The 22,069-nt window shown below is 48.5% G+C and overlaps 1 protein-coding gene across 1 annotated transcript; it reads left to right on the top strand.

Annotated features, from left to right (window-relative positions):
- The first annotated feature begins 1,367 nt into the window (after positions 1–1,367).
- PAX1 (paired box 1) lies at positions 1,368–22,060 on the top strand. Its single transcript, XM_066624478.1, has 5 exons — positions 1,368–1,452; positions 2,650–3,294; positions 7,015–7,160; positions 8,735–8,963; positions 21,960–22,060. The coding sequence occupies exons 1-5, from the start codon at positions 1,368–1,370 to the stop codon at positions 22,058–22,060; spliced, it is 1,206 nt and encodes a 401-aa protein (XP_066480575.1).
- The last annotated feature ends 9 nt before the right edge of the window (positions 22,061–22,069 follow it).

Raw genomic sequence — 22,069 nt, 5'->3', positions numbered from 1 at the left:
ACCCGACGGAACTTCGTGGTGCAAAAACTGGAGGCTGTTGGGGTTTTTAAAACACGTTTTTGTTTCACTGACTGGAAGATTTTGTTTTGAAGGCCTCCCCTTCCCTCGGTGGGAAAATGGAAGTTCTTTCATTGTTTCCCTCCACCCATCGCTGGGCAAGGTCTGAAGATCAGCAAGTCAAACCCAGCTCCAGTCAAACTGTACTCATCTTAAACAGGTCAGTTAAGGCTGCACTCCTCTCCACACCGATTTAGGAGTAAGCCCCATTGACTATAATGGAACTGACTTCTGAGTCGACATGCCTAGGTTTGGGCTAAAAGTCCCTTGAAAATAATTGGAGATATTCCTTTCAGATAAGGCTGCCGTGCACAAGTGGAACTGCTTGAAAGAAAATCCCGCTGAAATCAATGGGAAGTTAGTTATATATTAGGTTGGTTGGTTGGAAGGTGGCAAATTTGGGGCCGCTGGCGACAGCTCTCTTACTGACCTCCTCTCTACTTGCAAGGAATCCTATGTATACGCACAGCCCAATCCTATCCACACTTTCCTGGGAGTAAGCCTCATTGTCTCTAATGGGATTTACTTCTGAGTAGACATGCATAGGATTGGGCTGTCAGACGTGATTGTCTCTACGTTCAGGCGACCTGCTCCCAAGTAAGGGAGCACACGTTTGCAGGTTTCCTCAGGAGTAACCCCCCCCCCCATTGAATTTACTGGGACTGTACTTTCGTAAAGTAAAGGGTGCGGCTGCGCACCTCTCTAGAGCCGGACCATTAACCTGACAGCTGGGCAAGTAGGCAAGTGGCAGGCGACCTGCCCACCTTGGGACTTGCCAGAGTGCGGAGTCCCTTGTAACCGAAACGGGGAATGGTTCTCTCTCCAAAAGGCGGGCCCTTCAGAAACCCCCAAGACCCCAGAACTGGAAAGAAAGCGAGGGTTAGAACGGAAAGGGGACAGCCTCGCACTCACTCCCGCCCTCCCCCGGGATGGAAGGCAGGCAGAGTCTTCTCCGGGGTCCAGGGGAGGGGAGGGGAGGGGAGGGGCGGAGCGGGGACTTCGCCTGGAAGGTGCTCCTCCGAGCAGTTGGGGCGGTTCGAGGCTGGCGGACTGTTCCGGGCCGATTCCGCAGAAGGAAGAGGGGAGCGCTGCTGCAGCCGGGGCGGAACCCGGGCAGGCCCTGCCCGCTGCACCTCCTTGTGCCTCCCCTCCAGGGCCGGCCGGCCGGCCAGGGACTCCCGCCGGGAACCAATGAGCGGCTGAAGCGAAGCCGGCGCCTCCAGCCCCAGCCTGGAGATTGACGTGGGAGACACGTCAAGTGGAGCGGGCGCCGGAGTTGCTGGTCTACACCCCCCGCCCGCCCCCGTCGGATGCGGAGCGCACTCCGGAGTCTCTCGCCTGCCCGGCGGCCTCCTCGGGTCTGGTCTCTTCGGGAGCCCCCGCACTGCTGGCCAGGTCGCTTCTGGGGAGGGGGATCGCGTCTCTGCCTTCTATGAGCCCCTCTCCCGAGGCAGGGAAGTGGGGATCTCCGGGCGCCTCGCCTAGCTGGTCATGGGTAAGAAGGTCGCGATCCACGCGTGGGCGGCGGATAGAGGGGAAGGGGAGGAGAGCAGCCTCGTCGCCCTGCTACCTCGCTCCACCGGGGCCGGTGGGGAGAGGCGGCCAGCCCCACTTTCGCTTTGCAGGCTGGAGATCGCCTCTTGGTCAACTCGTCGGGCTGGTTTGGGCCGGGGAGGAGCCGGGCCTCAGCCGTGCCAGTTTGTGGTTACTACCGGCCCCATCTTCTGCCACGGTGGAAAGGGGGAGATGGTTCTTGGAGCCGCTTTCCGCCTCCGGAGATGGTTAGGGCTGCAATCCTATCCACACTTACCTGGGAGTAAGCCCCATTGACTATAGTGTGACTTACTTCTGAGTAGACATGCATAGGATTGGGCTGTCTATTCGCTGGCGAGAGGTGCTGTATGAGGGTGGGTGGGTGTCCCCGGCCTGTGGCACGCTGGAGACGACCCCTGAGAACTTCAGAAGACCCTTTCTAAAGTAGACCAGGAGTCCATCTGATCCAGCACCTTATTTCCACAGTGGTCGGTCAGATGCCTCCAGGAAGGCCACGAATAGAGTATGGAGGCAACAGCCCTCCCCGGTTGTTTTTCCCCTACCATCTGGCATCCTCAGGTAGACTACCTCTGAACTCGGAGGCTCTCTTTAGCGATCGTAGCTCAGAGAGTTTGTCGATATCCTCTTTGAATGCGTCTACCTTTTAATAGCGATCATTACTAGGGTTCTGCAGGAGGAGGCCCCATTCCTTCCGCCTCAAGACACCTTTAGGCTGCAATTCTATCCAGGCTTTCCTGAGAGTAAACTCCACTAACTATAATGGGACTTACTGTTGAGTAGACAGGCTTAGGATTGGCTCTTAGTCGCCTTTGCTTCCTCTTTGGTTGTGCGGACCAGCAACTCCAGCAATTCCTGCTGCGGGCGAAGTGGGGGTTCCAGCGCCTGGTCGCTAGGGAGTCCCCAGCGGTGGTTCTGGACCGGTTCTCCTGGACCGATCCTCTTTACCCCCCTCCGACCGCCGCCCCTGCTCCTTCCCTTGCCACGATCACAGCACCCCAGCCCCTGCTTGCCTCTCACTGCCCGCTTGCTTCCACCCAGAGCAAACCTACGGCGAGGTGAACCAGCTGGGAGGCGTCTTCGTCAACGGGAGACCCCTGCCCAACGCCATCCGCCTGCGCATCGTGGAGCTGGCGCAGCTGGGCATCCGGCCCTGCGACATCAGCCGGCAGCTGCGCGTCTCCCACGGCTGCGTGAGCAAGATCCTGGCCCGCTACAACGAGACGGGCTCCATCCTTCCCGGCGCCATAGGCGGGAGCAAGCCCCGGGTCACCACGCCCAACGTGGTCAAGCACATCCGCGACTACAAGCAGGGCGACCCGGGCATCTTCGCCTGGGAGATCCGGGACCGGCTGCTGGCCGACGGCGTGTGCGACAAGTACAACGTGCCCTCGGTCAGCTCCATCAGCAGGATCCTGCGCAACAAGATCGGCAGCCTCTCGCAGCCCGGAGGGCCCTACGACTGCGGGGGCGGGGGCAGCAAGCAACCTGCCCCGCAGCCGGCCCTGCCCTACAATCACATCTACCAGTATCCTTACCCCAGCGCCGTGTCCGCCGCCGGCAGCAAGATGGGCAGTCACCCGGGAGGGCCCGTCTCAGCGGCCCACGTTAGCCTTCCCCGCTCGTGGCCCTCGGCGCACTCGGTCAGCAACATCCTGGGCATCCGCACCTTCATGGAGCAGAGCGGTGAGTGTCCGAGACCGGTACTTCTTCTTCTTCTACTACTACTACTACTACTACTTAGCATTATTGGGCATGATGGTTCATAGAGTAACAGCGATACTCTACTACTACTCCTATTACTTCCACTACTACTACTGCTACAGTGTTAGCATTATTGGGCAGGATACTTCATACAGTTACAGTGAAACTCTACTACTACTACTACTACTACTACTACTACTACTACTACTACTACAGTATTAGCATGATTGGGCTTGATTGGGCATGTTGCTTCATGTAACATGCCCAATCAGCAAAACTCTTATGTGTCTCAGCAAACTCTGTGTAACAGCAAAACTCTACGTGTCTCTGCCCTGAGAAGTTTACTTTCTGAAATTGACAAGGGAACGAAGGGCTGAAGAGGGAGGACACAAGTCTGAGGCAAAAGTGAACATAGATTCATCAGTCACTTGGGTTCCTCACTTTTAAGTTTGGCTTCAGTGAGGGATGAAGGGTTAAGGTGTTGTGCTATGGAATGGGGGGGGGCACAAAAGACCAATAGCTAATCCTATAAACACTTTCCTGGAAGTAAGCCTCATTGAACTCAGTGGAACTTACTTCTGAGTAGACACGCATAGGATTGGGCTGTAATTCTAAGCAAAAACATCACTTTCAAGCGTTCCTTTTGCTATGACTTAATTTACTTTGCTTTGGATTTTCATTCAAAGCAAAAAAAATTTAATCGATAATTAATCGCAGTTAAGATGTATTAAAACAAATGCTTTATTGAGAAGGAGAGCTTGCTATTATACTGTTATTTCTAAACTATTATATAGTAGGCATAGGGAGTGTCCATTTTCGCTTTAGAGATTCTCATTTTATTATTCCTTTCAAAAGCTCTCTAAATATATGAGTAAGGAAAGAAACTTGTTTTCCAAAGAAAGCGCGGGGGAGGGGGGAAGAGATAAACCCGAAATGTTTTCTGTGTATGGAGTACCTGGTCAGGTCCAAAAGGCACGTATTCAATTCAATGGGAAGCCCATTTGCTCTGCCGCATGGATTTTGTTATGGTACCTGACAGGGATCAGGTTGTGTGGTCAGGGACGCCATTTCCAATTTCACTGGATGTGTGTTTTGGTGGTGGTGGTGATGGTTGGAGGGGAGATTCCCAGTAAGCCTTTAAGATTCCTTCTCCAAAATTCCCAGTGCCAAAGAAGCCCGTGTCCTGACTGTTTTGGTCACGGCGACCTTCTTGTACCTCCTAATCAGGACAGGAATCTGACCAGCACAGGCCAGACTGCTTTGGCTTCGTTTGTTTTTTGAAAGGTGTAAAGGGATTTGTGCTTTTTGCTTGCACACCCTAAGCACATAGGACCAAAGAATCGAGAAGAGTCACTCGTTGTGTGGGATCTGTGAAGAATAACAAGGATGGGGCGGAGTTTCCCCAATCTCTCGAAATGTCGCTTCTCTGGGGGGCAATTCACACTCCTTCCCTCAGGAGGACACACTCAGGAGATGACCACCCTTCGTTTATGCTGAGAGGACCAGTTTGTCCAAGGCCTTCTCATGAGCTTCATAGCTGAGCCTGGGATCCTCGTGAGGAGTCCACCTCCCACCCCACCCCCGTGTTATCCACTGCACCCCTTCTCCACAACTGCTCCAAGCCCAAAGGCATCCTAGTAGCTGCTGTAACAAGCCGGAGGGCCAGAACTCCACAGACAGAACTCCGGCTGTAGTTGTAGGGAAGGCCCGGGACATCTTGAACTTCTTATGAAAAAATGTGGAAAATATTTTCCTAGCGATGATAGATTGCCAACCGCAAGCTCGGAGCCCGTAGACCACCCCTCCCTCTTTTAAGGAAAAAAAAAAAAGGAAACGAAAAGAAAAAGTGAACCCAGTGAGTTCATATCAAGATGCCTTTTTGCCGGGAGATCAAATATCCGAAAATGTTATTCTTTCTTCTTCTTTTTTTTGGTTTTTATTCCTGTCCCACTATCTGAAATATTCACTCCCCTCCTGGCCGAAAAGACTCACTCAGTTGTGTTCCTTCCACCCTAGAAACAGAAACACACGCGGGCAAATGACAGTTTTATTATTACTATTACTATTACTACAATAGTAATCATCATTATTGATATTATTAAGATTAATAATATAGAACATATTAGAACATAATACAGAACATTTTAACATAGAACATACAATATGTTCAAATATAGAATATATTAGAACGTATTAATATTATTATAGAACAAAACTGTCCCCAGATTCCTTGTTGCGACTGCCAATCACGGGCAAGGTTTATCTGAAGTCTCTCTGCAATTTTTTTGTTGCCAGGAAATCCATTTCAGCCCTTAGACCTGTCCAGTCCCATCCCATCCCATCCCATCCCACTCCTCTCCTTTTCTTTTTAATTCTGAAGAAGTTCAGGAGTGTAGATTATGCCACTTTGGCAGCAATCCTAGACACACTTCTTTGGGAGTAAGTCCACGTGAATTCAGTCGCTTCTGAAAAGACGTGCGCGGGCTCGAGCTGCTGGTGGCTTTAAGAGCCAGTCCACCACAGACTTATCGCTGTTCACCTTTTAATGGAATTAATTATCCTTGAAATTGACAGGTCATTTTTTTTTAATCGGAAGGCAATCTGGAGAGTGTAAGGGGACATGATTGTCACTCCCTTCCCAGTGTTTCAGAGCACATGTGGTCACCTGCAGAAGAAGGACCTCAGGAGTCCTGGCTCAAGCTAGGAGTGACTGTCATCACCTCTTGAGAGGTCCTCTTCGCTTCCTCATGCGCGCCCAAAGCACAAATCCTTCCACTTTCAAGGGGCCCAGGAGGAGGCGCCCATTTCTCCTGCGTGGCTCGAGTTCGTATGAATGGGAGAACCCAGTTTCCCAGCAGTTTCCCGGCTTCCCCCCGAAATCTGCCTCTCTCCGGCTCCGAATCAAACGGCGCCCCGCCAGAAGGGCCTCCCAAGTGATGGGAGAGCCAACGCAACTGGCCCGTGTAAATGAAACAGGCACGGAGGTGGTGGGGGAAGAGAGTATGTTTCGAATGAAACGCTGGCAAGAGCTGTTTGCAATTTCAGGCCCTCGCTCTTGAGTCTGCGTGTGCTGGCTCTGTCTGTCTGTCTGTCTGTGTCCCGCATCTCTCCTTTGCCCTCCCTGCAAGGCACACGGGCGATCTCCCCCTGGCTGGCTGCAACCCTCCCCTCCCCCCGTGACCCGCGCGCATCTTCCGAGAGCTCCGCTCCCAAGTCAGTCCCAGCCGGCCAATATTTCTTCTTGAAGCGCTTCCCACCCAAACAGAGTCTGGGGCGATGCTGGGAAGGAGCGTTTCATAAATAAATCTGGATTGCGTTTAGCTTCGGCCCTTTTACGAGGCTGCTGCTGCTGCTCTCCAGTCGCAGGGAAAGAAAAATCCTCCTGGAATAAATCCTTGGCAGACAGAAGGACCATGGAGAGAGAGAAGGAATCAAAGGAGCGGGGGGGGGGGGTCTCCGTGGAAGTTCCCCCGGGGTGCAAATCTTCCTTTCTTCATTGCTGTTTTCGACGGAGGTTGGCTGGGGAGTGTCAGCCCACCAGGGGTCCTTTTTCGCCCTCCTCCCCGTGTAGCCCACGTCCATCTGACTCCAGGTAGCCCCCTCGCCTTACAGGGACACTTGACTGCACCAACCTGCCTAGGGGGAGAGCTCCTCTGTCTTGGGTGCTAACGTCTCCCCCCCCCCCATTCTTCCCACCCCCAGGAGCTCTGGCGGGGACAGACGGTTCTGCCTACCCTCACAAGCTAGAAGACTGGCCGAGTGTGAACAGAACCAGTTTCCCTGCTGCCGGACAAGGCGTCAACGCGCTGGAGAAATCGGCAGCGGAGGCAGACATTAAATACTCCCAGGTAACAGCCCGGCCAGGCGGCAGTTCTGCAGCAAAGAAGGGAGTGAGTGAGCGAGCGAGTGAGGCTACAATCCTATCCACACTTTCCTGAGAGTAAGCTACATTGACTATAATGGGACTTACTTCTGGTAGAAATGCATAGGATTGGTGAGTGAGTGAGTGTGCCTAGGCTAGGTGGGAAGGCTCCAACTTGGAGAAGCAAAGAAAACCCAACGAACTCCCCCCACCCCAACACCCTTGCTGTTGGGTGAATAGGGAGGAAGTGGAAAGTGAATGGGCAATGGCGAATTGGAGTGAGATCCCAGCCCAGACATCTCTGTTCCTGGTACGCCTGCCCCTGCATTCGAAACCGGTATAAACAGGCCTTTGAGATGCTGCTCTGCGTTTCAGGACCAACTCTAAGCCACCTCCGGCACAGTATCCATAAGACACCTGCATGGGCAGAGAGTCAAGGGGAGAGGAAGCGCAGCTGAATGGGGTGGGAAGGGAAGGCGGAGAGGAGGACTGGAAGAGATCACTAGCTGCTCTTTTGAATGCGGTCTTTTCCTTTGCGACGCAAGCGGTGGCGTAGCTAGAGGGGGTGAAAAGTACTAAGTTTTGCAGGGAGCCTCCCTGCAGCGTGCAAAGAACCCCTCCCCCTCCAGAGTCCGGGCGGGGAGAGGGCCCCTTGCACTCTGCGGTAAGGCTCCCTGCAAAACCTAATGCTTTGCACCCTCTCTAGCTACGTCACTGGACGCAAGTAATATTTGCCTGTGTTGTTTGAGATGTCCACCTCCTCTTCCACTTTCATCTTCAGGATCCCTTCATCCTATTGTGCCCTTAAATCCCGGTTTTCCAAACACCTTTAAAGAGGTGTCGTCCCTTGTCAGCATCGCGTATCTCAGAAGCGAGCGGTGTGTGGGGTGCATCGGCTCACGTACTTGTTTCTGTGCTTCCTAGGCTGGGGTCCTGATAACTGCGCAAGCGAGTCTGTATTATGAACGTGAGAATTGCAATTAGCGACCTTTCTTGCTCGCGTTCTTAGCGTCTTTAGGGCCCAATCCTCTCCAACTTTCCAGCATTGCTGCAGCCACAGTGTAACCTCCAGGTAAAGGAACAAACATTCCCTGACCTTGAGGAGGCCACCAATGACTGCCCCACCACCATAGGTTCCAGGAGCAGGGCTGCACCAGCGCTGGAGAGGTGGATAGGATCGGGCTCTTAGGCTGCTTAGTCCACTTTTTCCTGAGAGTAAGCTCCATTGACTATAATGGGACTTACTTCTGAGTAGACAGGCATAGGATTGGGCTCTGAGTCTCACACCCCACTTGTGCATCCTTCCTTGGGTGTCAGTCCGATCCGGGATCAACTGAATTCGAATTACAGCCCAGTCCTATACATATGTGCTCAGAAGTAAGTCTCATTCTAGTCATTGGAACTTACTCCCAGGAAAGTGTGCATAAGGACTGCACCTTCAAACATTTAGAATGGGGAAAGGGGAGGCACGGGCTCTGTGATCCGACTGAGCTCCCCCTCTCCCCCAAGGTGCTTCCCTCCCCCCAAGCCTCATTTGTTTCTCTCTCCCCCTCTTCGCAGCCGCCCCCGGGGCTCTCAGCGGTGAGCACCTTCCTGTCCCCTTGCGCGTACCCGTCCTCAAACCAGCCCGGAGTCTACGGCGGGCCGGCCGGAGGCTACCTTAGCCCTGCTCATCACCCTTGGCAGACGCAAGGCAACCCCCTAGCAGCTCATCACCACGGGCCCGGAGTGGCAATCCACGGGAGCGAGCTGGCTCCCTCCGTGGCCTTCAAACATCCCTCCCGAGAAGGTAAAGTCACGCACTTTGGGGCAAAAAATCAAAACTTTAGATATAGGCTGATGGGTTCTGAGCTGTCTGTGACAGATCAGGAGAGAGATCTTGGGGTGGTGGTGGACAGGTCGAAGAAAGTGTCGACCCAGTGTGCGGCGGCAGTGAAGAAGGCCAATTCTATGCTTGGGATCATTAGGAAGGGTATTGAGAACAAAACGGCTAGTATTATAATGCCGTTGTACAAATCGATGGTAAAGCCACACCTGGAGTATTGTGTCCAGTTCTGGTCGCCGCATCTCAAAAAAGACATAGTGGAAATGGAAAAGGTGCAAAAGAGAGCGACTAAGATGATTACGGGGCTGGGGCACCTTCCTTATGAGGAAAGGCTACGGCGTTTGGGCCTCTTCAGCCTAGAAAAGAGGGGGGACATGATTGAGACATACAAAATTATGCGGGGGGGGGGATGGACAGAGTGGATAGGGAGATGCTCTTTACACTCTCACATAATACCAGAACCAGGGGACATCCACTCAAATTGAGTGTTGGGAGGGTTAGGACAGACAAAAGAAAATATTTCTTTACTCAGCTTGTGATCAGTCTGTGGAACTCCTTGCGGCAGGATGTGGTGACGGCATCTGGCCTGGATGCCTTTAAAAGGGAATTGGACAAGTTTCTGGAAGAAAAATCCATTATGGGTTACAAGCCATGATGTATGTGCAACCTCCTGATTTTAGAAATGGGCTATGTCAGAATGCCAGATGCAAGGGAGGGCACCAGGATGCAGGTCTCTTGTTATCTGGTGTGCTCCCTGGGGCATTTGGTGGGCAGCTGTGAGATACAGGAAGCTGGACTAGATGGGCCTATGGACTGATCCAGTGGGGCTGTTCTTATGTTCTTATATAAGGCCAGGCGAAGCAGCAAATGCTTGACTGGGTTGGTGGGAGAAGGGCATCGAGAGCCATCAGCCTGCATGTATAGGCCAGAAACTGGAAACATTGAAACAGCGGGCTTTGAATACACAGTGGCTTGGCTTGAGTTGGTCTCCACGTAGTCCTAGATCAGGGGTGCTCAATAGGTGGATCGCGATCTACTGGTAGATCTAGAGGCAAAATGAATAGATCTCGGAGTGCCAACCCCCCCCCCTTCAGGTGCCTCTGGGAGGAAACACCGGGAGTAAGGCCCATTGTACTCAATGGGGCTTACTCCCAGGTAAGTGTGGCTAGGATTGCAGCCTCACAGCCTAATCCTAGGCATGTCTACTCAGGAGTAAGTCCTGTTATACTCAGTGGGGCTCAAGGTACACCAACATACATTGTACACATAAATGTTATATGTTATGATGGCGCGAACATTGTAAAAAAAACTCTGGTAGATCTCCAGGCCTTGCTGGGTTTCAAAGTAGCTCTCGAGCCGAAAAAGGGTGAGCACCCCTGTCCTAGATCTTCAACACGTAGCCTGGATGGATTGAAGGCAGAGTGGACAAGCTCTGCCCTCTGCACCTGGCTGCCCCTTTCCTAAAGTGCCTTACTAACTGCTCATTTCCTTGGAAATAAATTCCTCTTCAAGGGGAGAAATTTAGAAGAAGCAAAGCCTCCTGAGCCGAAGTGAGATTTACAGCCCAATCCTATGCATGTCTACTCAGTCCAATGAGATTTACTCCCAGGAAAATGTAGCTAGGACTGCAGCCTCACTTGACGGAAAAGCTTCCGGCTTTTCCCCCTGGATCAGCAGGAAATGTCATTGGAATAGACAGAGGGCTGGATCACGTGGAGGGGCACCAAGTAGACCCCCGGGATTTTCTGTCCGTCACTCTGGTCCAGACTGGAGAGAGCCCCGATCGCAGTCTGCGCTCTGACTACAGTCACCATTCACGCTTCCGGAGGACTTAAATCCTCATTAAGTTCGGGGGGAGGGGGGGAGAGAAACTGCAGCCTGCCCAAATATTTTCTTTCCCCTTGCATTTTGCCTCATCCAGTGCTGCTCCTCCGCCTGTTCTGTAGCGAGCCCTTTCGTTTCATTCTATTGTGTGCAGCCACAGCCACACGATCTGTGTGTGGTCCCTTGCGGAGTAGGAGATCGAACTGGGCGCCATTGAGCCTGGCGCAATCGTTGACAATGATGGACGAGGCTGGAATGGGGAAGCCGTCGCTTGTGGAAGTGACCCAAAAGGCACAGGCATTGACAGAACGGAAGGGTTTGAACAGTCTTCAAGGGCGGGCTTGCCTCTTCCCCACTCCCTTCCTTTCGGAATAGCACATATTAGCAGCATCCAGTCGAAGTCAAGAACTCTTATACTGCAATCAGGGAGGTGCAAACCTCCTGGTTGGAATCCTTTATGCTTGTGTATGCTTTGAGTAAAGTAAGTTCCACTGTCTTCAATGGGGCTTATTTCCAAAAAAGGTAGTATAGGATTGAATCTCTGGCCCAGCCATTTTCAACCACTGTGCTGTGGGACATTGGTGTGCCAGGAGTGGTCCACAGGTGTGCCACAGGAATTTGGGGGAAGGTCATTTATTAGTAGGGGCAATGGGGGATGTGAGACCCACCACTGACAGTATGGTGTGCCTTGTCAATTGTCCGAAACCTGATGGTGTGCCTTGACCATTTTAGTGCCTTGTCAGTGCGCCTGAGATGAAAAAAAGTTGAAAATCGCTGCTCTAACCTGTTTACTCAGAAGTGAGTTCCGCTGAGTTCAATGAAACTCAACGCCCTAGTAAGAAGCAAACTGCATTTGGATTGCAGCCTAAACTGGCTTAACTGGGTGGATCATGTCCTTGAGTTAATGAAAGGCAACTTTATTCTGCCACTTGTAAAACTGTGTGAATACTGTATATCAAGAGATAAAACAAGGATAGTAAAGCCCTTTTCCATCTCAGTGTTTGCAATAGGATTTTTATACAGAAATGTAGATACTGCACAAAATCAGCCCACTAAATAGAAGTAATGGAAGGGAGAATTTGAAATTTAGCATAACTAGAAAAATAGTTCAGCATAACTAGAAAAATGAGCCATTGGGAGAGGGAGGGAAACACTTCTACCTAGTAATTCTGTAAATGAAAATCTTCTTTGAGTGAAAGCAGTATTTGCATATTTTTCTTGCTTGCAATAGATGGAACAGAAAATAATCAGGAATGTGCTACGGGTGGACCCCAGCACATGCGTGTGCGCACATGGACAACTGACAGAGATTGATTTGAGAAGAGAGTAATTTCACTAATGTAGCCAATCATTTTTATGAAACAATTTCACCATAAACCTAAAGGAAAGCAAGTTCTGAAGCAAGGAAAAAACTATTAAAATTGAGAAAAGGTATTATGATTTTAGTCAGCCTGGCATTATTTTCTCTCTTTGTCTTTGAGTACTTGTATTTTTGTGTTAATATAAAATATAGGAAGTTTCCTTTAAAAACACTTGTGCTGGCTATAAGTAGTAGAATGAATATGGAAGGGAATTCCCCCCCTTCTCACCCCTTTTTTCTTGTACTGTCTTATTCTGAGTGAGTGACTTAATAAATAAATTTATTTTAAATTATTTTCATATTTGATAAATAATAAACGTTATTTTAAAAGTAATGATCTTTGCATCAGTAGAATTAAATTCCTTTGAGAGACAGTGACAAGTTATTTTTGCAGTACTTAAAACTGGGCTGTAAATCATTCTGAGCCTGCTATGCATTTCCAAACCTTGGCTACCATCTTATTCACAGATACCTGGGTGTAAATCTCACTGAACTCAATTGGACTTGCCTTCAGCAGTCATGTATGTGATTATGCTATCAGAATTCTAGTTAGTGGGTATAGTTGACCTCCAAGGACATAAATAACAAAATTGTGGTTGAAATGGCTTGAGCTGGATTGCATCCTGACCTTTAATACATTTACTGGGAATTGAGGTGGAAATCCTATACACACTTTCCTGAGAGTAAGCTCCATTGAACTTAATGAGGCTTACTTCTCAGTAAACATGCATTGGATTACCCTGTAAGATTTTTTCTTTTATAGTGCTTAAAGTGTTTTGCAAAGTTTCTTCTTCCTAATCATTTTGTGTCAATGGGGTAATAACTAAATGTAGTTCCTGCATCCCTTTTCCTCCTGTAGTATAACCAGAATTTAAGACTCAGAAGGATATGAGAGAGAGAGAGAGAGAGAGAGAGAGAGAGAGAGAGAGAGAGAGAGAGAGAGAGAGAGAGAGAGAAGTATTTTACAGTGGAAATCAGTTCCCCCCTTGAATATTCAGTGTCAGACTGACATCCCAAACACAACTGGCAGGTTCAGGAACATTTCAATAATAATGTGGAGCAAGGTCACCTTTTCTGCCCTTGACAATCTCTTAGCAGAGCTAGTCTCTAACTTGGTACAGTTTGGAGATTATGGGATGGGAAATTTCCTTTTCAAAGTTCCTTGTAGACTTTGTGCACAGATTATGGTCCATAAATACTCTACAATTGCAATAGGCCGAGGTGCTTTGGTGCCTATTGGAGGCACCTGATTTATCTCTTGCATTTCTATCCCACCCTTCCTGCAAGGAGCTGGGGATGGCACACATTGTTCTTCCTCCTCCTCTTTTATCATCACAACAACCCTGTGAGGTAGGTTAGACTGGCACAAAGTCATCTAGTGATCTTTGTGGCTGAGTGGGGGAATTGAATGAACCATCATTTCCCAAGTCCTAGTCTAACCACTACCCTGCACAAAGCCCATGTGAGCAACTCATTCAGTATCCCAATGGTGCTCTTCATAGGGCAAGAAAAGTGCTATGGTTTGGCAGGGAAACTGCCACTGTCTAGTTCAAGTCTTATCTTGCCCATGAGCTAAATAGGTGGCCTTAGACATGCCATTATTCTAACACCTTCAGTGCAGTGCAATTTCACCTTCTGAAATAGGGGGGTGATAATAGTTTGCAGATCTGATTGTAATAACCGTAAGAGTGCTTCAGACAATCTCTGGTAGTATACAACTGCTTACTGTTGTTTTATTATTGCCAAAGCTTGGATCTAAAAGGTCTGAGGATTCCTGTTGTGAATACACAAAAACCTTCCAGACCATTTTCATTGTTAGGAAATGATGGGCACCTTGTAGCATCGGATATTTTAGTTGCTTATTGTAATCCAGCTTCAAAACTCTCTTGAGGAGGTGAGATATAATAAATAAGTAGATTTTAAACACAGTCTTTTTTGTTTTGTTTTTGGTTGATTCACAAACCTAAATGCTAGACAAGTTCTAATTAGTCTTAAGTCTACAGTAAATCAGGCCTTTTCATTAGATAAGGATCAGGATCAGGCTGCCATCCACAAATCCTTTAAATGAGTGACACTTGGCCCAGTCCAAAATATCTTTGCTGGTAAGACAACTCCTATGAGTGGATATCCACAATTACCACCACTATGAACTAACTGGCTAGTCAAAGGAGTGAATAACTGTCAGACCCAAAATTTGGACACTCTTAAACCCTAAATTTATACAGCAGTGTTTCTCAAGCTATGGATCAGGCCCCACTAGGTGGGTCGTGAGCCAATTTTGGGTGGGTTCCCATTCATTTCAATATTTTATTTTTAATATATTAGGCTTGATGTGACTGCATTCCGGGATATGTTACAGATCTCTACTTTGAACAGGCTACTATGTGTATGCTTCTAACAACGATAGTCAATGTGGCTTACTCCTGGGAAAATGTGGGTAGGATTGTTAAAAACTCTTCCTGCTTGACGATGTCACTTCTGGTCATGACATCCCTTCCAGTGGGTTCTGACAGATTCTCATTCAAAAAAGTGGGTCCCCATGCTAAAAGCTTGAGAACCACTGTTATATACAACTGAGGTCCAAAATCTTTAGAGGTAGATATGTTCCTTTAAACCTTGGTATTCCCAATCATACCAGGGAGGGTGGGGTAGTTTGAATTTAGAGCAAATGAGATGTCCTAGTGCTGACACCAACTCTCCACTACCTCTCTCACCACTCTTTCCCCCTAAAACAGTTCACCAGATGCAGGGGAGTGGCAGCTAGATGTGGTCTTATGTGCTGCCTGAGGCATCTTGGTGGGCCACTGTGAGAAAGGAAGCTGGAGTAGATGGGCCCTGGGCTTGATCCAGCAGGGCTCTTCTTATGTTCTTATGACACCACATTATAGGTCATAGAGCATGGGGATGTTCTGTGCAAATCCCATTGAAATGAATGGGAGCAGTACAAGAACATGATTGTTTGTATCTGTCAGAGCAATCCTATTGTGGTTGGGTGCCATTGCAGTGGCCACTGCACTGGCTGAGGGTGTCACAACCATGCCATAGAGCATGTTGCAACACCCAGTGAGTAAGCAGCGCCAGCAGAGAAGCCTGCACTGCCCCATACTGAAGACTGGTTACTGCAGTTACTGGTTACTGCACTGCCCCATCCTGATGCTACATGCTGAAGACTGGTTACCAAGAGAAGCACTGGGTAGCAGAGGAACTGGGAGAGGGGGATGGGAGGGTGTTCTGGAGGCAGGCAGGAGATCAGGGGCAAAGATCAGGGCCAGAGAAGGGGGAAGGATCAGCAGAGGCCTTCCAGTTCTGAATGCCCTACACAGGACTGCTCGGACTTCTGATTTAGCTGGTGCAGATCTGAGTAGCCCCACTGGGCAGACTGAAGTGGTATTTGGAAAAATATTCCCCTACCCCAAGGAGACCTTCAGACTGCTCTTGACAAGCGCTGGGTATAGCAGAGGTCACGTGGCCCTGCTGTGCCAGCGCCAGTCAAGATTGGGCTGTGAAATTTTTAACATACACCTTGAAAAAACCACACCTTGATAGCTCCCCCCACCCTTGTTTATAATGTATCACATGTTGGTCCTCCACATGACAAATGCAAGTCTTCGTATGGTATTTGTTTGGTATTTGCTCCAAAGAGGAAATGCTTAATACTTTTACTGGGGGCGCGAAATGGCTGTACAATTTCTGGATTTGTTTAAAAACAACAACAATAAAAATCCAAACCCTATTTCCAGACTTTAAACAATAAAAACAGAACAATAAATAATACCAGAATGTGTCCATATGTGAGCTTTTTATTGTTAATTCAGTTCAGCAGAGCACCTAAGCGGGTGGGCAAAAGCCATATTGTTTGTTTGGTTAGACACTGCAATGCATCCTAAAAACATTTGCTTGTTAAGTGTAATTTGCAACTTATGATTGAAATTCTAGCATATTTATTGGCTGGAATAAATGGGACCTCAAATTAAATATTTTGTCTAATGTAGAAACCAGATGAAGGGAGCATGAAGCTGCTGTTTTAGACACAACTAATTTGAAGCATGCTGGTTCTAATTAAATGAGTGTGACTTAGATACAAATATATTTAGATCCTGAATCCACCTGGATACAGAAGGGATATATTATTAAGCAATAGTCAATGAAGATCTTCATACTTTACAGGATGCTTCTGCTTAATCAGGCTCTGGGAAACATGACAGAGAGACTTGCAGCCCAATCCTGAGCTGCCTGGAGCTCCGGGACCCGGTGGGACCCGGAGTAAAGGTGCTCATGTAGGGTGAGCAGCCCTGCCCGAGCGCCTTGGATCCTGCGGAGCTCGGCTCTGCAGGTCCGCCTCTCCCCCAGACACACTTCCCCCATGCCCCTGGCCACACCTCCCCCCTCCCCGGAACACCTCTCCAATGCCCCCGACCACGCCCCCATCTCCCTTCCTGCAGCCCGGCAGTCTGGGGGACCGCTGAGACGTGGAACCCGGGTACCTGCCTCACACTGGCTCAGCACTGGCCGGAGTTGGGCTAGCTCCGGCGGGAGCCCAGCAGTAAGCCCCACAAACGTGCCTTACGGCACTTTTGCGACTGTGGTCTGCAGCACGGTGTGGACCACAGGATCGGGCTCTTGAGCATCTTAAGGATGAACTCAGTTATTTTAGCGAGGCCATCATAGGCTGTAGTCCACAAAAGCTTGATCTACAATACAGTGGTATACAAATGGTGGCTGGGGGGCCATGGGCCCTGGGTGCCAAGCTGCAGGGGTGTGACAGAGGCTGCCTCCCATTTTTTAAAATCTTGGTATTTTCAACAAGTTATATAACATTTGATCCATAATTTCATTCAGACTGCAATGAAATGAACTGCATTGAAATACCTATATTCTACCGAATGTTATAGCCACAATACCAGAAAAGTAAAACATAACTGTCTTAGGTAATGAAAAGTGGATTACACTGTGAATCCCGTAACAAGAGGTGTACACTATAACAAAAAGTGGATTACACTGGGATGATCACCAGGAATAAATACCTTGTTGCAAGTGTTCAGAAAACCAGATGTATTCTTCTTAAATGTACATATGTTTTGCCTTTCTTCTGTATTACAACAAAACTGCTTTTGTATGTAGGATAGACCACAAGCCCACTGCATATTATCTTGATGGGCATTCCTTCCCTGTTTTGATTTGGGTTGTGATCTTTAATGTTCACTACATATATGAAACCTTTTATATATAAGTTGAATCAAAGAAAATGTTCACTGTCTGTATTTCTTCTCTGGCCGTTATTATTATTAATTTCATATCATGACTATCACTGAAAAGAATTTTGTCATGGAGAGGTTGCCTAAAATTTATGAGCCCCGGGTGCCAAATGACCTTCGTACCCCACTACTACAATACATTAGTTAGTCTTTAGGGTGCTGCAAGACTTTGTTGTTCTAGCTCTGCTCCAAGAATCTGCTTCTCTTTCTGTTATGTTGTCATCAGGACAAGGTCCATTTGTGGACCGCAAGGCAATGGACACAGGTTAGGAGCACAGCGTTAGACTGCATGTCAAAGGTTTTCTACCTCAGTTTGTTGTATAAACTACTACCAGCACCATTATTACTTCTAAACTACATGGCATGACATAAGCCTTGCCTCTAGGAGTTTACCAAAAAAGAACTATTTTGAGGGGGATTATCAATGGGAGAAGAGTGAAAGAGAGAAGTAACAGCCCAGTCCTAACTAACTTCCCTTGCAGGGATGCAGTGGTGCCAGCACAAGCTACGCCTCATCTCACAGGGGATTTTAGGCTGCTAGAAGTCTCCTGGGGTAAAGGGACATTTGTCCCCTTGCCCTGGGGTAGGCTGCAGCAGCCACAGTGGGTCAACTCGGATCTGCAATAGTTATATCACTGGTGCAAAGTTGTGTTGATCTGTGCAGGTGGATCAGGCCTGGGAAGTGGGGGTTGGAATTTGGTGTGTGCCACCACCCACCTCATCTCCTCCCCATTCTGCCCACCCCTACTCCATTCAACCCCGTCCCTGCCTCCCCTCTGCCCTGTTGCGCCCCCTGTGCCAGACTTACCTGCTCTGGTGGGCCTCTGTGGTTGCACCAGTGTGCGCAGGAAGACACTGGCCTTCCTGCCAGCTCCTTGCACTGCCGCAAAGCTCTTTATATCGCTTTTGTGGTAGCCTACATGGGTAGAACACATGTTTCGCTGGCACAGGCCTTAGTTAGAACTGAGCCACAAGTGTTGCAAGAGATAAATGTGTGTAAATGCAGTTACACTGTCTTGAACCTACTTTTGGCTGGGGATGAGGGCTAAAGGTTTAAGCCCAGGGAAATATGAAAAAGGCAGGGTGGGGGAAAGATTTGAAGGAAGAGATTCCATAATTCACTATCAGTGCAATCCTTTGCACATCTACTCATAACAGAAGTAAGGCTCACATAACTGGTTATAGAAATGTAACCAAAGTGAAGGTACAGGCATTGTTAAGCTGTTTTATTGCAGAGCAGGGACATGACCCACGGGGAGGTTCTTCTGCACAGGTTCTATTGAAATGAATAAGTGTGGCCAATTCTATACCAAATATCTAATACTGGAGAAGGAAAACTACTGCACATGCCAGTGATCTCCCTGTTTATCTCCCTGCTTTGGTGTTTTGGGATGGTCAGTGTGGACAACTCTTGGCAGTATCTTTTTGCCAGTATCTACTGTCAGATCTAGTGTTTTTTGAAGTTCCTGTTGTGTTAGGTTCACTGGCTCCTTTGCTGAAGCTTGCCAAGGAGCTCTGTGTGTGTGTGTGTGTGTGCGCGCGCGCGCGTGTGCGTGTGTGTGCAGTGGCGTAGCTAAGTCATTTGACAGCCGGGGCCCATAAATTTTTGTCACCTCATATGACATAATTATTTAATTATTTGTTGCTAATTATTTATTTATTAATTTATTCATTCACATTTTTATACCACCCTTCCTCTAAGCAGCTCAGGATTTGAAATGAATAATAATAATGGACAGAAAATAAATGCTGCAAACATTTCTCCACAAGCAATGGATGAAATTCTGCATCAAATGGTGTATAACAGGGGCATCAAACATAAGGCCCGGGGGCCAGATGCGGCCCGCAGAAGCTTTTTATCTGGGCCTTAGGCTCTCAGCTGCTGTGCGGTGCTGAGGTGTTACTGCTGAAAGGGCAGCCCACATGAAAATGGGGCTCTCCCATATCTTGAAAGTTTATTAAGATTTGTGTATTTTCTCTTCTGTCATTTGCAACTAATGAGTTCCTAAGTGAGAAAAAGTGGTGTATATTTTTGGTTATGACCAGTTTAATGACATCACTTCTTACGTAATGACATCACCTCCGACCCTCAGAAGGCATCATGAATGCTATTTGGCTCTCTGTATGAAACGAGTTTGACACCTTTGGTATATAACATGATGGTATTATTCCTAAAAGCAATGATTTCCAGAATTTTGGTCACTAGGGTGTCACCCCCCCCAAGAATGTCTAATCGACCTGTTTGAGTTAAGGCAGTGGTTAAAGTTTTTTAACACTAGAACCCACTTTTTAGAAAGACAGTCTGTCCAGGACCCCTTGGAAGTGATGTCATGGCTGGAAGTGACATCATCAGGCACAATAAAATAAATAATTACAAATAATTAAATTAAAGAAAAACAAAAAATTAAATAAGGGGAAGCCAGCCCTGTTCCTACAAGTGAATTTGCTCTGTAGCCTGCCTGCAGGAACCCCCCCCCCCCAAAAAAAAAAAAAAAAACATCAGTGAGATTTTCAGCCCGGTATTTTGGCCATAACTTTTGACGGAAAGGAGATATTTCAATCCGGTTTGTTGCATTGCATTCTGCTGAAAATTCCGCATCCAACGGTATTTAGCATGATGGGGGTTACTCCGAACCTCTGCAATGTTAGTGATGTTGGGGTATTTGTAGTGTCACCCCCCCAGGTGGTACCCAGGGAGGACCCATCCACGCTGCTCGCTAGCTGCACCACTATGTGTGTGTGTGTGTGTGTGTGTGTGTGTGTGTGTGTGTGTGTGTGCATGTGTGTGTGTCTTCGTTGCTGTGTTTCCACAGCACTGAAGATCATGCTTTTAGAGCGACTGTGCTTTATGAGAAACAACATTATTAGAATTTTTAGACTGTGAATGAGGGCTGGCAGTCATTTTCCAAGCAAGGAAGACTATAATTGTTCCCAGGGTGTACCACCTTCTGGTCTCTTCCCCACACACTACACAATAGCAGACATGCTTGCTGAACATCCACTGTTGTTTTCCACAGTAGAACATAACCATGTCACTACTTACACCCAGATAAATCTGTTTGGCTCCTCAGACTGGGCCAGGGTTTACACAGAGCATGTGCAGGTGCCTTGCTTCAAACATTACCCACAGGGAAAGTGGGTACACAGTGGTCCGTACAGTGGTCAGAGAATGGCAGCCAATCCCAGCTGTCAAATATATAGTATGTACCTTTGCAAATGTGTTTGTTGCATTCAGACATAACACTTTGTGTACTTGTTTGTAAAAACCTATTTTTAAATACGCCACAAAAACATGACAACTGATATAACCCCAAAGTCATGTGTACTGTATACAGACACATGTTATTCTGGACACAATAGCCCATTCAGTTAAAAAAAAAAATAGTGGTCATAAAACAGACACCAGTGAAACCATTAATTCAGGGGTGTCAAACTCATTTCATACGGAGGGCCCCATAGCATTCATGATGCTTGCTCAGGGCCGGAAGTGATATCATTAAACAGGTCATGACCAAAAATAGGCACTTCTTTCTCACTTAGGAACTCATTAACTGCAAATAACAAAAGAGAAACTATACAAATCTTGATCACATTTGATCACATTTCAAGATATGGGAGAGCCCAATTTTTACCCTTTCAGCAGTAACACCTCAGCACTACTCAGCAGCTGAAAGCCTGAGGGCCGTATAAAAAGCTTCCGCGGTTCCGCAGCCAGCCCCCGGGCCTTATGTTTGACACCCCTGATTTAGTTCTTGCTTTTGAATGAATTTAAGGCCTAGTTTTTCCTGGCTGGCAAACCTGTGTGTGGGCTGCACCACTTCAAAAAGGAGTGAAAAAGAAGGCTGAGACAACAAAATGCTTCCCCACCCCAAAACGGTCAACTAGTTGGGCTAGACTTGCAGTGTTTCTCAATGTTTGTCCTCCTCTGTACCACTTCACATGGTCCACCTATTCGAAGTACCGACGGAAGTAACTGGTGATGACACCATTGCCAGTTAATTCTGGGTTGGGAGGCCAGATGTGATGTGATCAGCACCAGTAAGAGGCTCAGGATGGACAGGAGAGTTTTTTTCCAGTGTGAAAAAGCATGTTTTGGAGCTCTGCCTGCCAAGCTGAGCCTCCTACCGCTGTTTGTTGTGTCCCCTTCCTGGTCTTGCTGCTGGATGGCAGGTGTCCTGCAAGCACCACCAGACACCACCTCAAGTACCACTGGTGGTACCCGTACCACTGGTTGAGAAACACTGGGGTAGAACTCCTTGCATGCTGCTTCTCCATGCAAAGGGCATCTTTGGTCTCCAGGAGTATCCCGTCGCCTGAGTGCAGCCTGAAGCAGCTCAGCTCAGCCACTCCTGGAGGTGTGGCACCTTCCCACGTGCTGCGGGAAACACGGGTGTCTGAGGCGGCGCACGCGTTTGCTGCGCGGTGCCCGGGGCGGGGAGGGCAGGGCAGCGTTGTGAGCCGGCACGGTTCCCTTCACGTCTCTCTTTCTTCCTCCCCTCCTCCCTCCCACCGCCTTTGCAGCCGCAGACAGAAAACAAGCCGCCAGCCCCGGGGGGAAAGCGCCCGCAGCAGACGCCCTCGCCAGCGTGCACGGACTTTCCATCCCAGCCTCCTCGTCCTAGAGCAAGAGC

The sequence above is a fragment of the Tiliqua scincoides genome, chromosome 4 (assembly GCF_035046505.1).
Source record: "Tiliqua scincoides isolate rTilSci1 chromosome 4, rTilSci1.hap2, whole genome shotgun sequence".
In the NCBI taxonomy this organism is placed as follows: domain Eukaryota; kingdom Metazoa; phylum Chordata; class Lepidosauria; order Squamata; family Scincidae; genus Tiliqua; species Tiliqua scincoides.
Note: the sequence above shows the minus strand (reverse complement) of the source record. Positions and strands in the feature narration are given on the sequence as shown.

What these genes read in the sequence shown, in the direction of transcription:
- PAX1 (XM_066624478.1), top strand. Translation starts at nt 1,368, where the DNA reads ATGCGGAGCGCACTCCGGAGTCTCTCGCCTGCCCGGCGGCCTCCTCGG. An exon ending in GCCCCCGCACTGCTGGCCAG is followed by an intron (nt 1,453 to 2,649) that starts GTCGCTTCTGGG and finishes GCTTCCACCCAG; the next exon opens with AGCAAACCTACGGCGAGGTG. An exon ending in CAGACATTAAATACTCCCAG is followed by an intron (nt 7,161 to 8,734) that starts GTAACAGCCCGG and finishes CCCTCTTCGCAG; the next exon opens with CCGCCCCCGGGGCTCTCAGC.